At 48.0% G+C, this 15109-nt stretch overlaps 2 protein-coding genes across 3 annotated transcripts in view; both read right to left on the minus strand.

The window, feature by feature from the left end:
- The window catches only part of ppp2r5d (protein phosphatase 2, regulatory subunit B', delta), an 11423-nt gene extending 8716 nt beyond the window's left edge, over nucleotides 1–2707 (minus strand). The window contains exons 1-3 of the mRNA XM_068734473.1: nucleotides 2595–2707; nucleotides 1215–1304; nucleotides 669–846 (exon numbers count right to left, since the gene is read on the minus strand). Coding sequence (XP_068590574.1) covers nucleotides 669–846; nucleotides 1215–1304; nucleotides 2595–2627 — 301 coding nt within the window. The 5' untranslated portion in view covers nucleotides 2628–2707. The remainder of the gene's footprint in view (nucleotides 1–668; nucleotides 847–1214; nucleotides 1305–2594) is intronic.
- A 736-nt stretch (nucleotides 2708–3443) lies between these two features.
- On the minus strand, nucleotides 3444–14817 carry znf318 (zinc finger protein 318). 2 transcript variants are annotated; one of them, XM_068734447.1, is made up of 11 exons: nucleotides 14396–14817; nucleotides 13223–13332; nucleotides 12495–13107; nucleotides 11095–12304; nucleotides 10891–10979; nucleotides 10714–10813; nucleotides 10309–10631; nucleotides 9443–9634; nucleotides 8175–8268; nucleotides 7586–7704; nucleotides 3444–6702 (listed from the first exon to the last, which is right to left on the minus strand). In XM_068734447.1, the coding sequence occupies exons 1-11, from the start codon at nucleotides 14633–14635 to the stop codon at nucleotides 4216–4218; spliced, it is 5577 nt and encodes a 1858-aa protein (XP_068590548.1). In that variant the 5' UTR covers nucleotides 14636–14817; the 3' UTR covers nucleotides 3444–4215. The 2 variants fall into 2 exon arrangements, with proteins under 2 accessions (XP_068590548.1, XP_068590547.1); XM_068734446.1 differs by having other exon boundaries at nucleotides 9443–9637.
- Nucleotides 14818–15109: the final 292 nt, after the last annotated feature.

The following is a 15109-nucleotide window of genomic DNA, read 5'->3' on the forward strand; positions in this document are numbered from 1 at the left end:
TACCCAAAAACACTGAGTGCTGTAGTAAAATCAAAAGGTGCTTCAACAAAGTATTAGTGTCAGGGTGTGCATATTTAGGCAACCAGGTTATGTACGATTTTTATTTTGTATTTTTCCCCCTAAAAGATTTCAGTTTGTTTTTCAGTTGAATGGTTCATGTTCGAGGTCACATTAAATGTGGAACAAGTTCTGACAGGATTTATCTTGGTCTCATTTTTTTTACATCACAAAAACCTGGACTTTTAACAGGAGTGTGTAGACTTTTTATATCCACTGTATATGTGTGTATATTTATATATATATATGTGTGTATATATGTGTACTTCCAGCCTCTCTGCTCTGTGTTCAGCAGCCTGAAGTAACTCATTTTATTAACTTTACAGATTTAAAGTCAGAGTTTCTCTGATTTGTTGTCACATGAGTGTTGGTCTCAGATGAATCAATCATGACTTCATAGTTTCACAATTTAATGTTTTAACACAATCTGGTTAAAGCTGCTTTATTTTTAAATGAGACATGAAGAATACAATGTTTTATTAAATATCACTACTTTAAGCTCAGTTTCGTTCGTCACACGTGATGTGTTCATGGACCGTCGGACAGATGAGAACCTGATGGTCACGTTGTTGACAGACTCAGAGTGTGTTGTGTGTTGATCACAGACTCACCTTTGAGAGCAGCTAATTTCTGCAGCTCCCTGTTCTTGGTGAGGCTGAAGCGGGAGGAGCTCTGGCGGCGTTCCTTCTTCACCAGCTGAGGACCCCCGGAGTACTTGATCTTGTTCAGCTGGGTGGGAGGGGGGGTGCTGTTGCTGGGACGCTTACTGCCGCTCTGCTGCTGCTGGGACTGAACACACACACACACACACACACACACACACACACACACACACACACACACACACACACACACTCACACATACACACAGTGAAGCATTCTGGGAGCTGTAGTCCTGTGCTTTGACTCCATTAACAATTAAAAGTGGTCCTGAACTACAAGGATTTAATGGACTGTACTTGTACTGGTAAAGCGCCCTTTCTAGTCTCTCGACCAATCACAGCGCTTTAACATGTTCACACCCTGATGGGAGGAGCTACCATGGGAGGAGTTACCATGAGAGGAGCCGCCATGTGACTCGTCACATTCATCATGTGACTCCGTCAGGTGACTCGTCAGGTGACTCCATCATATGTGTTTTACATTCTAACACTCACCTCGTCTGAGTTCTCTGCAGCAGCCTCTTTGCCCCCCCCACCGCCGCTGTTGCTGTTCTTCATGCCGCTTTTAGCACATTTAGCCGTTTCCTGTTGACACACAAGACAACAGGAAGTAAACATTAGTTCAAACTGTATTTTAAAGATGGAACTTGTTTGTGTATAAAAGGAGATCTGTTGCTCCACTGATCCATTCATCCACAAACCAGATCAATACTTTAACAAATATAAATCTGTTCTTCAGTCCAAAACACAAAGATAATGACAACAAATGTTTGGTATTTCTTATGTATCTAACAATAATTTGATAACAAAACTAGTTTGACTGGTTAACTGATCTATACCACTAGGACTCCAATGCTAACTAACTTTAGCCACATCTAGCTTTAGCACAGACATGGGATCTACTGTCATGTGACTGACTCTGATATAAACAGATCCATCTCCAGGACAACGAAGCAAACATCCAGACAGAAATAGAAATATATATAATTATGAATAATAGACAGAAGTGTATTCATCCAGAGGTTGTAGAAGAAGGTGATTTATGAAGCTAAATATAAATAATAAAGATAATCAATAACATGAGAGGTGGTAGAGAGCTCCAGATAAAGACAGTAAATAAACCACCTTTCTGCTCATTAAAAGTGATTTTAAAAGAAATAAGAAGATTATAGAAATATGTATTCATTAGTTTTATATCAAATAAACTGAATAGGTTTTGTGTTTGGACTGTCATGATGACGTCATCTTAAACATCTGTGATGAAACAGAAATAATCTGCAGAATAAGACTGAGCTTCAACATTACTGCATCAATAATTATAATACAAGTATATATATATTATATATATAACGATCTAAGAACGTTTTGATGATGATACTGTTACTTTGTGACAGTACTTCTACACTGAGGTATTACTAGTTAAAGAGTGTATAAAGTACACACTACTCTCTGGTCAGGTGCTCTTCACATGATGATAATAAAATGAGTCTGGTGGAGCTAACGGCTAACAGCTGGTTAGCATCACAAATGTCATGTTTAAATGAATGACGTCACACTATCATGTATATAGTATATGTAATATATACTATCTGCTCATGTTAAATGAATCATTTAATTTAAAGACAAACGTTACAGGCAGCGACAAACAGTTCATTCTACCAGCTAGCGTTAGTTAGCATTGATGCTACATGCCAGCTAACGCCTCACTAGCCGTTAGCTTAGCGGTCCCCTGCTAGCTGGGCCTCAGTTGGTTAGCTTGATGTGTTAGCATGCTAGCCGCTAACGGTCCTCGATGAAATATAAAGTCATCTATAAATAACGTCTGCTTCAAAGCCGCCATGTTTATATCTAAACTGAGAGAAGTCTCCGGCTCACCTTCTCCTTCTCCTTCTTGGTTTTGTTCGGCATCGTGTCTGGAAGAGTCTGGATGTTTCCACCGAGGCTCCGTGATGTTCTTCCCCGGGAATCAGACGCTGTCACTAGGTCTGTCTCAGCTCCGGTCCGGGCCATCCGATTGGCTGCTGAGGCGGATACCCTGCCTAGCAACGCGTGGAGGGATTTTTGTGATTGGCTGCCTGTGAGTTCTGTGATGAGGAAGGAGAAAAGTCCTCCCTAGCAACAAAACACCTCCAGCCACAGCTGGAAGTTATATTACAATTTAGTATTAGCATAAAAATATACTTAAAGTACTAAAAGTACTCATGATAGAGAATAATATATATTAATACATTAATGTGTTCATCACTTTAAAGTTATATTTGAATGACTATATAATCTATAGTATATATAATACTCTGATAAATAAATGTAGTACAGTAAAAAGTACTATATGTACCTCTGAGATGTAGTACAGTGAAAACTATAAGTACCTCTGAGATGTAGTACAGTAAAAAGTACAATATGTACCTCTGAGATGTAGTACAGTAAAAAGTACTATATGTACCTCTGAGATGTAGTACAGTAAAGAGTACTATATGTACCTCTGAGATGTAGTACAGTAAAGAGTACTATATGTCCCTCTGAGATGTAGTACAGTAAAAAGTACAATATGTACCTCTGAGATGTAGTACAGTAAAAAGTACAATATGTACCTCTGAGATGTAGTACAGTAAAGAGTAATGTAGTGAAGAAGTAGGAAGTCCAAGTACCTCAGAGCATGATAAAGTACATTATGTGTGTACTTGTACTAGGTAACAGTGGCTAATCAGGACACAGAGCTGCCAATGTTTCTTAACTTTTATTGAAACTTGAAGCAACAACAGATTCATTGAGACGAGTTTGGTTTCTCTCACATCACCACTGACCTCAGATCAGTGAGGTCCAACACAAACCTGCTGCACCTCTACAGGAATCAGACCCTGGATCTTCACTTTAACACGAGAACCAACAACTGAGCTGCTTTTTGGTCCGACTGGTTTTAAAAAGAAGAGAAATAAACAAGAAAAACAGGAGGTGGTGCGTCGGGTACTTTACCTGCAGGAGGAGACATGAGGACATGAGGACACAGGGACATGAAGACATGTTCACATTTGATCCACACAGTCGGGTCAGATATCAGTTTGGTCAAAACCCTGAAACATTGGTGACCGAACAACATGTGCTTTGCTATGGTGTGTTTTTTTCTTCTGTGGGTCACAAACTAAAAATATCATCCAGTAATATACGAGAAAGATTAGAGGAACGTCTGGAAAAATAAATCTAACCTCCAGCGCTGAAACGTTCTCAGCCTGAACCGCGTTAAGATCCGTAGAACTCTTGAGTAAATATTCATGGGTTTGATGTTTGTGTCTTTACAGGACTTCTTGTTTTTAATAAAAGATTGCAGGTCTAGAGACCCGGACGTCTCTAGGATCCCAGACTCTATAGAGGCGAGTCCCAGACTCTGGAGAAGACGACAACAAGGTTTCCTAAATGTCTTAAAAGTTTCAAAGTCTGTCAGCACCTTTCTAGTCCAGTCAATTACTGATCAGAGACTTCCTGGTTTTAAGGTCAGCTGTTACTCAAAGTTAAAATTGTAATCAAAGTCCAGAGAGGTCATGTCTGCGGGGAGGCCCAGGGTCTCGGGGGTGATCTCCATCATCTGAGGGTCCTCCTCGCTAGGCGTCCCCTCCTCCAGCAGCAACCCTGAACCGGGATCGGACGAGTCCTGCCCCTTTGGGTCCGAAGCTGCCGAGTCAGAATCTCCTGAAGCCGGCTCAGGCTCGGACTGGCTCTGCTGCTGGCGGGTCTGGTATCTGGTTTGAGATCTAGTTTGCCGGACAGGGCGGGGGGCAGGAGGGGTTTTCTTTGTCGGAGTCGCCTTGCCTCTAGTTTTGGGCCCTGGCTTGGGAGCAGGTTCTGGAGCAGTTTCAGGAAGGGTCTCTCGATGAAGCACGGACTGGCTGTTCTGGTCTGGTTGGGGGTCTGTGTGGATTTGAGGGGCCAGTTTGGGCGGGGACTGCATTTGAGGTGTTAGTTCCAACTCAGCAGGCTTGGTTTGGGACTGAGTGTTAGGAGTCGAGGACTGGTTTTGGGGTGCAGTCTGAGCCTCAGACTGGGCTGGTGGCTTCAGTCTTGGCTGGGTTTCAGACGGAGCCACCTCAGGTGGTGGAGTTGGGGATGGCTGCAAAGACCAAACGGATTCAATTTGAATGAGTGGTTCTGGCCGAGTTTGGGGACTTGGTGAGCCTGGTTGTGGAGATTTGCAGACCTCAGATGGAGGTTGGGACTGAGTTAGAAGCTGAGGTTGTGGTTTTGGGGGTTGCGTGGTAAGAAGCTGACTTTTATTGGTGCTGCTCCCGTCAGCGCTGGCGTCCGTCGCTGGTTTGGTGATGGAGGAGGCGCCCGATTGGTCAACCCTGCTGTAGAAGATGTTGAATAAGTCCTGGGCTTTAGCTGCAGCCAGGTTACTCTTAAGTTTCTCAGGCTTTTGCGGTCCATCGCCTATGTTCATGAAAGGTGGAGGCTTGACAAAAACTGTGCGCGTTTGTTCGCCCTCTGGGACGCCAGGAGCTGCCACGTCGGACACAATCTTTATCATTGTTGGTTGTGCCGGTTTTGCCACAGGTGGTGCAGGCTTTGCCTCGATTGGCGCAGGTTTAGAAACTGGCGGTGCAGGGTTACAAACTGGCGGCGCAGGTCTTAACACCGAAGGTGGAGCTTTAGCCTCCAATGGTGCAGGTCTGGACACCGGAGGTGGAGCTTTAGGCTCCAATGGTGCAGGTCTGGACACCGGAGGTGGAGCTTTAGCCTCCAATGGTGCAGGTCTTGACACCGGAGGTGGAGGCATTGCCTCGAATGTCAAAGGTGGACCACTTGGTGGCTGAGGTTTATCTTCCAGCAGTGCATTCTGGGCATTGAGAGCCCTGGAGAGACCATCAGAGAATAAGGGTGGTTCTTTCAGAGCAGGTCCTAGTAATCCTGTGTTTTGGGGTTTAATGGAGAGGAAGGTATTCAGAGGGGCGGGTTTACCCATCATGGCGGTTTTCCTCAGGACTGCAGCAGGTGCAGGGAGGTTAGGCCGGATCCTTCCCCGGTTGGCCCGGTTGTACACCCAAGGAGGCGTGGTGTTCTGGCCCCCGAGCTTGTGGGCGATCTCCTTGGCAACGGCCATAGATTTAGCAAAAGAATCCTCCGCCGAGACCGGGTTCTGCTTTGCAGCCGCTTCGTCTTCTTTGATGAACTCTGCGGCAACTTTCTCTGCCTCCTTCGCCAGAATACTCTCTTTCTTTTTCCATGTGAACTTCCCAAACGTAGGAGTCGCGGCCATAGCCGGAGGCGGTGGCGGTGGTTTCCCGGTTTCCAGACTCTGCTTGCGGAGCTTTGCCCTCATGGCCGGACTGGGTCCACAGAAGATTTTGGGCGGGTCGAAGGGCTTCGGCAAAGGTTCGGGTTTGTTGGTATCTGGTTTCTCTGGCTCAAGCTTTTTAAAAGCTTCCTTCTCAGCCTTAAGTTTCCCTTCGTCATGTTTGGATCTGAAATCTGAATACAGATCGTATTTATACTCGTCGTCTCTCGGCCCGTATTTGGAACGGTTGTCATATCGGTCTTCTTCCTCCCTGCGATACCGGTATCGACATTCCTCTTCTCTATATTTGTATCGGTCGTCGTCGTCCTTCCTGCCGTGTTTACCCCTCACCTCTTCCTCTCTGCTGGAGCGATATTTATCATCCTTCTTGCTGCTTTTAAACTTTTCATCCTCATCTTTCTTGCTGTACGAAGGCCTCTCCTCTTCCAGGCTTTTGGCATTCTTAAATTCCTCCTCTTTTTTGCTCGGCTTTGCCTCCGCCTCCTCCTTTTTAATTTTCTCCTTCTGAACAGTGTCGGACTCTTCCTTCTTTTTCTCCTTGTCCTTTTTCTCCTTTTTGTGTTTGGACTTTTCGTCCTTGTTGCTCTTATCTTCGTCCTCATGTTTGCGTTTCTTCCCGCTGGTCTCGGAGGCCAGTCCGGCCTGCCGGTCCAGGTTCCTCCTCTGTTCATACAAAGGGTTCTCGTACATTTGTTTCTGGGGAAGGAGGCGTTGAAACAGAAAGACAAGAGAGTGAGAAAATACTTCTGAACAGAACATCATATGAATAACTGAAATACTTTTTGAAAATAAAAACTAGAGCCTGGAAACATGGGACCGATTTCACTTCATGAACACCCACCATCCACCAAACCTGGAGGGTTCTGGTTGTCGGTTCCACAGGGATTTTTTACAAACCACAACATTTTGCATACACATCATTTAAAAAGTTGACAAACAAATATTGTTTTTGGTTTGTTTTGTCTTCAGGTTTGGTTTAATGTTCATGGAACTTGACGAAGAACCCGAAACACTTCCAAATCACGGGGCGGATTCAGCAGAGCCTTTCTAGTTATGGTCTGTTCTTTTGGGCACATTATTATTATTATTATTATTATTCCAGGAATCAAAGGCAGAACCAGAGACAGTGGACACACGATGGACCCCCGAAACCGGGTTCTAAACAGGAACCGGTTCTAAACGAGTAAAGAAACTTGGTGCATTGATGCGGTCCGGAGTTAGTGGTTCTGCTATCGGTACTCTGAGTTGTGCTTAACTCTTAAACATCTGAACCAACAAGTTGAACATCAATCCATTTGAGGAGCAGCTGTCAGGTAACGTTAGTGATGTCATACAGAGTTTGATCAGAAGAACAGGATCATCAATGAAAGATAATCACTGAGATCATTGTTGAGCTGAGAATGTATTTTAAAGATTTTAAAACTTCTTGTATCGCTTCTCAAGAAATTTACATAAAGAATAATAAAGAAATGTGGATTCTTTACTTAATTGTCAAGAAAACACTAAACGGTACCCGTCCCGACACGCCAGACGTTCCATGAGTTCCTGCAGAGCAAAACAGGGGGCGGGGCTTAAATACCTTGTATTTCTCGTTGTGGGCGTGAGTGGTGACGTGCTCTTCTGCACAGATGGCGTCTCCATAAAACTGTTTGCACAGCAGGCAGAAGAATCCTCTGACGGGCAGCAGGAACTCTGAACCTGCAGCAAAAACACACGCAGCCCGTTTTTAAAACACACAGCGGCCATAAAGCCAACGGTCAATCGTGTTTTACCTGGTCGGATGTGTTCCAGATCCTGTCAGAGAGGTGACATGTGATTACAGAACACGTGGAGAACGATGTACAGATCAAAATAAGGACGGTTGTTTGAGGGAATGAGCAGCACCTTTCCAGAGGTTACTGCTGAACGTTACGTTTTACAGCAGCCTTCACTGGACACATGAAACACTAATGAACTGACATCACAGACGTCTCCTCTGTAGCTCCGTGAGAGTCTTTTGTCTCTTTGGTTAGCACTGTTTTCATTAAGAGACAGAAACTGCAGCAGAGATCCACCTGGAAGCAAAAGACGGCTAACAACATTCAGGGGCTCGAACACCGGCATCATCGGGACACAAAGCAGCGTCGAGAGGACTTTTAGGAAAGTGATGGATGTGCATTGATGCATACCTTTGGCGGGTTTCGTCAGCTTCTCTTCCGACAGCAGGTTCTTGTTGATTTTGGTGGGAGTGGAAACCCAGGGCCGGTCGTACGGGTCCAGAGTCTGAGGAACCAAAAAGAGGAGTTACAACGGGAGGAACATGTGGTGTGGTACAGCTGACGTAGACTACCAATTAAGAGTTCACATGAGAGCTGAATGAGTCTGAACAGAGGACGAGTCTACGAATCTGAATGTACGGCTTTACTAACATACGTTCTGTAGCTCGGTAGACACCCGTTCACTAGACGTTCACTAGACGCCCGTTAGCTCGGTAGACGTTCTCTAGGCGCTCGTTAGACGTTCACTAGATGCCCATTAGCTCGGTAGACGTTCACTAGACGCTCTTTAATGCGGTAGACGCTCCCTAGATGTTCGGTAGACGCTCACTAGACGTTCTTTAGTTCGGTAGACGTTCACTAGACGTTCTTTAGTTCGGTAGACGTTCTTTAGTTCGGTAGATGTTCACTAGACATTTGGTTCGGTAGGCATTCTTTAGTCCGGTAGACGTTCTTTAGACGTTTGGTAGGCGTTCTTTAGTCCGGTAGACGGTCACTAGATGTTCTTTAATCCGGTAGACGTTCTTTAGTCCGGTAGACGTTCTTTAGTTCAGTAGGCGTTCTTTAGTCCGGTAGACGTTCTTTAGACGTTTCGGTAGACGTTCTTTAGACGTTCGGTAGGCGTTCTTTAGTCCGGTAGACGTTCTTTAGTCCGGTAGATGTTCTTTAGTTCGGTAGATGTTCTTTAGACGTTCGGTAGACGTTCTTTAGTTCGGTAGACGTTCTTTAGATGTTCTTTAGTCCGGTAGACGTTCTTTAGACGTTCGGTAGGCGTTCTTTAGTCCGGTAGACGTTCTTTAGTCCGGTAGATGTTCTTTAGTTCGGTAGATGTTCTTTAGACGTTCGGTAGACGTTCTTTAGTTCGGTAGACGTTCTTTAGATGTTCTTTAGTCCGGTAGACGTTCTTTAGTTTGGTAGACGGTCACTAGACAATCTTTAGTTCGGTAGACGTTCTTCAGTTCGGTAGACGTTCTGACTGAACTCTGATCAAAGAGACAAAGATCCTCGGAGCAACAGAAGAAGAAGAAATCAGCTGGAAGCTTAGATTTAAACAGGAACCGCTTCCTGTTTCAAGAGTTTCACAGTAAAAGCAGCCTAGAACAAGCTGGAGTTAACTTCAATAATCAAAGTGATTCTATATAGACGTTGAGTGCAAAAGGTGGAACACATTAAAAACAAACCTTTCGGTGCGTTTTGCTGTGCAAGTGTGTGAAATAATCAAACATGGAACCAGAGGTGACGTTACAGTTTTTGCACCAGTGGTTTCCAGCGTCGTAGTATTCAAACGGCTCCGGGGGCGGAGTCGGAGGGGCGTCGGCGGACGGCTCGTCCGGAGACGTTCTCGACGACGACGGCGTCGCCGCTGCTGAGGTCTGCTAAGAAACAAAGATGGAGGAGAGTCAACACGGCGGGGGACAAATGGACACGGTCAGGATTCAGTCAAACTAAAAACAGTTCTGTCTTTAAATGTGGAATGTTAAAAGTTTCTTACCGTAAACTCTGGCCTCAGAGAAGCTACTCAACGAGAGAGAATCGGGCAGCCGCTTCGACATCGATTGGAACTTCTACTTCGCTTTACAGTTTACAGTAAACTTTCTGTCATCATCACTGAAGCTGATGAGAAACAAACCTCTGAGCTATCTGTGTTCAAACAAGACCAAGACGATCTTGATGATTACGACCCGAGAGACGACGAAGACCACTCCTCAAATAACATCCTGTTCTTCCAGGTTTCTTTTTTAAAATCAATCGCAGTTAAACTACTGTCAATAAAACTCAACACTTCCTACAGAAACCACTTCACAGCAAAAGCCTGTCGGTGGCTTTCCTGAAAAAACAGCAAAGTAGACAGAGTTTCTACTGAGGAGATGAAGCTGAACTCAGCAGGTGAGACCTCATAGATCAGGTGACCCGCTTGTTATCTGACAATGAATCACAGCTCAGTAACAGAATATTTAGCTGTTAAGCAGCTAAATGGACCAGGTGAGGAGCCCTAGCTATGATTCAGAAGAACTTCCCGTTTTACCTCCTCTGCAGGTGTTTGTACCTTCATGGTGGAGCTGCTGGCAGCCTGCCGGCCCTCAGGACTCCTCTGCGCCTCACATTTCTTCTTCTCTGGCAGCGGCGGCGATGGCGACTCGTCCTCCTCGTCCTCGGGCGGTTTGACGGCCCTGCGGGGCCGGTCGGACGGGATCAGGCCGAGGATGAGCGCTATCTTCTCGATCTCGTTGCGTTTCTTCTCAGCAGCCTCGTGCTCTTTACGCAGGTTGGAGATCTGAGCCATGACCTCCTCCTGCAGGTGGCTGATCTCCTGCAGCAGAGGGTCTTTGTGGCCGCCCTTCTCCCGCCGCTTCTTCCTCAGGAGCTCCCCTGAAAAAACACACCCTCCTCTCCGTCAGCTGTACTGTGTCTCCAGGAGGACGACGGTGACAAAGGGCACACGTGAACTCACCTTGTTGCTTCCTGAGCCTCTCCAGCTCCTTCATCAAATACTCTTTCTTCTTCATCCGGACATCTCTCTCCTGCTTCAGCTTCTCTCTCTCCTCCAGAACCTGAACACAGCACACAAACAGGATGTCAGTCTGGGTCCTCCTCTCCCGGGTTGAACATCATGGAGTCGAGGCGACACCTTTTGTTTCTGGCTCTCGTTGTTCTGCTCCTCAGACACTCGGCTGACTTTTCCCTTCTCACCGCCCGGAGCAGAATTCATCGTGGAACCTGACGACAAACCAATCAAACAAGAGTTACATCAACTAATCCGAACACGACTTCCTGTCACGTCTTCTTCTGGTTCTGACCGACAAGCTGAACTTTGCTGTAATACTTGACCAACCTTTGGCCCCCGGCTCTGGGGCCAGTTTGCTGTAGGGGTGTTTGTAGGGTAGAGTGGGGGGGAACTCATCTGGGCCGGTTTGGGGGGGCAGGGCCATGTTGGGGGGCGGGTACATGGGTGGCCACTGCTGGTGCATGTAGGGAAGGTAGTTTCCGAACTGGCTGTAACCCGGCGGGGGGAAGTTGGGGGGCATCATGCCGTGGACCTGTGAGGGAGGGTAGGGGGGTACGGGGACCCCGGGGTGAGCGGGGAGGACGTTGGGGTCGGGGGTTTGTGGCGGCAGCTCTTTGTGCGGCGGCGGCACAGCAACGCTCGGCCCAGCGATCGACTCTTTGATGTCTTTGTGAGATTTGGGCGGCGCCGAGCTCCTCCTGCCGCCACCGCTGCTCCAGCTGCCCCCCCGCCCGCGGCTGCGACTCCGGCTGCTGCTGCTGGAGCTGCTGCTGCGGCTCCGCCTCCTGCGGCCCCGGCTGCCGTCCGAGCTGCCGGAGGAGTACCGCCTGCTGTGCGTTGGCGTCTTCGGAGGCGGCTTGTTTCCGTGAAGACGCTCTTTGGTCCTGGCGGCCATCTTGCTGATCTCAGTCACGCCCAAGTCCAGGCCGATGGTCTTCAGCAGGTCCTGGATCTTCTCGTACTCCTCCAGCGCCTGGCGCTCGCCCTCCTCCAGCGGCTCCATCCCCGGCAGTAAAGCAGAGTTCAGCACCTGGACCGTGATGTTCTGGTCGGGGCTGATGGAGGGCCGGCTCGCGTACCTCACATCCACCTCTCCCGTGGTGGGAGGGGCCTGAAGGTGAGGCAAGGCCCCCGGCGGAAGGCCGTATGTCTGAGCGATGCCGTGTTTCTGTTGGGGGTAGTCTCCGTACAGAGCCTCCTCCGACACCTCTCCGTACAGATCCAGCCCGTGGTGTCGAATCGGCTCGGCCGCCAGCGGAGGTTTGGGCTCCTCCGAGTCTCCATACAGGAACTTCTCCTCGTCGTCGATGTCGTCCGCCTTCTCCTGAGCCTTGGCCCCCGCCGGCCCCCCCAGGAGGTTGAGGATCTCTTTGATCTCGGCGTCGAGGCCGGCGCGCTGAGCCATCTGAGGGTCGGACCGCAGCTCCGACAGCATGGAGGCCACCATGTGAGGCTCCATGCCCTTCACAGCCTGCAGCAGCTGGTCAGCCACCCGGGAAATGTTGGAGTCCTCTGGACCTCGGGGGGAGTCGGTGGTCTGGAACACAGAGAGACAGCGCAGAGTGACTTCTTTGGACCACAGACCATCTTCGTGACTTAGAACTTATTATCGAATGAGAGAATATATTAAGCATTTTGAACCGGCATCATTATAAACAAATCAGTTCAGGAACACTCCATTCTGCGATGTGTTTTTTAGGCGTTTAGGCTGTTGCTGTGCGTCTTACCCTGAGTGACGGCGAGTCCTCGGAGTCGTTGCGTTTCTTCAGGATGGATTTTGTCGGCAGACTCAGCATCTCCTCCAGCTCCTTCCTGCGTCGAGCCGTCTCCAGCTCTTTGAAGCCTTTTCCTGACTTGTCATCACTGTCGTCTCTGCTGCTCGAGCTCGAGCTGCTGCTACTCGCACTGCGACTCCTCTGTCTGCTCTTGCTGCGTCCGTGGCTCCGCCCTCCGGACCTGGACCGAGACCTAGATCTGCTGCGGGGACGGCTCTTGCTCCTTCCCCGGCTCTTGGCCCGGCTCCGGTCCGGACTGCGGCTCTCGCTCCGGCCCCGGCTCTTGGCCCTGCTCTTGGCCCGGCTCCGGTCCGGACTGCGACTCTTACTCCGGCTCCGACCCCGGCTCTTGGCCCGGCTCCAGACAGGACTGCGACTCTTGCTCCGGCTCCAGCCCCGGCTCCGGTCCGGACTGCGGCTCTGGCTGCGGGGCCGGCTCTTGCTCCTCACCTGACTCTTGCTCCGTCCCTGACTCTTGGCCCGGCTGCGGTCTGGACTCCGGCTGCGGGGTCGGCTCCGGCCTCGGCTCCGGCTCCGCTCGTACTCGGGTCGAGGAGGGTAGTCTCTGTACGGACACACGAGATTGAGATTGAACAAACGTGTCGTGAAAACCGATAGGTGTTCACATTCCATCCACCAGTAGTCTCATGAGCCCATAAGAATTCTGTTTGCACCAGTACCTGTCATGATGGCGTGAAGGGGCGGAGCCAGATGGTCCAGTCAGCTCGTTGCCAACGGTGATGACCAGGTTGTGGTCGATGGGACCCGACCCTCGAGGTGATGGAGACCTCTGAAACACACAACGATAAAAGACACATTTATGTCTCGTGGCTTCCTCAGACAGGAACACCTGATTATCTGTGACAGTGGCAACCATTTTGAGAAATAGGCAACCGATCTTTCACATAGAAAGATATCGTGCGAAAGATGCACCTCAAAACAGATATTCTTAATATTTGTTCCATCAGAGATGTTTAACGTCGCTGTACCAGTCTGAACCAGAACTAAGCGTGACGGGGCTAAGCGTGACGGGGCTAAGCGTGGCGTGACGGGGCTACGCGTGACGTGACGGGGCTACGCGTGACGTGACGGGGCTAAGCGTGACGTGGCTAAGCGTGACGGGGCTAAGCGTGACGTGACGGGGCTAAGCGTGACGGGGCTAAGCGTGACGTGACGGGGCTAAGCGTGACGATGATTTAAAGAAACACTACAGATTGGTGGTCGTTCTCTTTAGAGATGCGCTCACACCTCCCACCCAATGCAAAATCACTACAACAACAAATGAAAACATAACCTTGAAATGCATGATGGGATAAATAACTCCCTGTAACGTCACAGTACAATAATACATTCATACATATGAGAGGGTCTCTATAAAAGGTACTCTTCAGTACCAGACTCATAGTAAAGTTAAGAGACACCTACGACCTCCATTCATAAATCAGATAATTAAAGCTACGAAACACGAACCAACAAACAACGTTACTTCATATGAACAGTACTTCAACAACACTTAGAGACATATTACGTTGTTCTATAAACTCTATGAGCTGCATAACTGAAGAAACACCGACTGTAGAGTCTGTTGACACCGGTGGTTTACGATGAAGATAACGTTAGCTTAACGCTAGCTAACGACGTGTTTTAGTGACACACCTTACAACAACAAAGATATAATTAAGTTACACAGTGAACGTTAAACAGTAACCTGGTAATAAAGAAGAACGTTAACGTGACACACGGCGTGTTTTCAATGGAGTTTGGTGCAGAGGCGCTAATGCTAACAACAAATCGAGCTAACAGGACAGCGTTTCATTCTCACACGTTGAGCCCGGAGGACCCGAATGTCTCACCTCTCTCTGCGGACCACCGGACCAGTACTCTCCGCCTCGGTGGCCTCCTGACCCGGGGGACGGGTACCTCCTGCGCGGCGGAGAGCGGCGGTACGACTCCGGGTGGAACGGAGGCCTGGGCCGGTTCCGGTCGTCTCTGTAGCCCGGGTTAGGTACCGGGTACGGCCTCGGAGGAGGAGGTCCTCGGCCTTCGAACGGGGGCCCGTAGCCTCCTCTCGCTGGAGGTCGACCTCGGTACATCTCTCCCCCTTACCACGTGGTCAACCGGCGGGAAGTCTCCAGCGTTTATGTTACACTAAACACAAGACTTTGAATGATTATTGTGAAGTTATTGTGATATAAAAACACAGATTCTCTGCACCTCGATCATTCTCCACACACACAAAACCTCCCGGTTCTTCTTCTACGGTCGGAAATAAAACAGACCGCACGAGCTGCTGCTGCCCCCTTCAGGAACCACGAGGAACTGAACACGTTAAACTCATGACTCCGATAATATAATATAATATAAAGAAAATATAATATTAAATAAAATATATCATTTTTTTAATTTAATATATAATATAATACACAAGATCAAATATTATTTAATACATAATATAAAATATATAGTATAATATAATATACAATATAAGATATAATATAAAATATATTAAATAGAATAATATAAGATAATCCTTTATTAGTCCCGCAGTGGGGGCATTTACAGGATTA

The sequence above is a fragment of the Cebidichthys violaceus genome, unplaced genomic scaffold (assembly GCF_023349555.1).
Source record: "Cebidichthys violaceus isolate CVI_PGR_0920_01 unplaced genomic scaffold, fCebVio1.0.p SCAF_64, whole genome shotgun sequence".
NCBI classification, from domain to species: Eukaryota; Metazoa; Chordata; class Actinopteri; order Perciformes; family Stichaeidae; genus Cebidichthys; species Cebidichthys violaceus.

What these genes read in the sequence shown, in the direction of transcription:
- znf318 (XM_068734446.1), bottom strand. Translation starts at nt 14,635, where the DNA reads ATGTACCGAGGTCGACCTCCAGCGAGAGGAGGCTACGGGCCCCCGTTC. An exon ending in CCGGTGGTCCGCAGAGAGAG is followed by an intron (nt 13,333 to 14,395) that starts GTGAGACATTCG and finishes TGTGTGTTTCAG; the next exon opens with AGGTCTCCATCACCTCGAGG. An exon ending in CCCACAACGAGAAATACAAG is followed by an intron (nt 6,703 to 7,585) that starts GTATTTAAGCCC and finishes CTCCTTCCCCAG; the next exon opens with AAACAAATGTACGAGAACCC.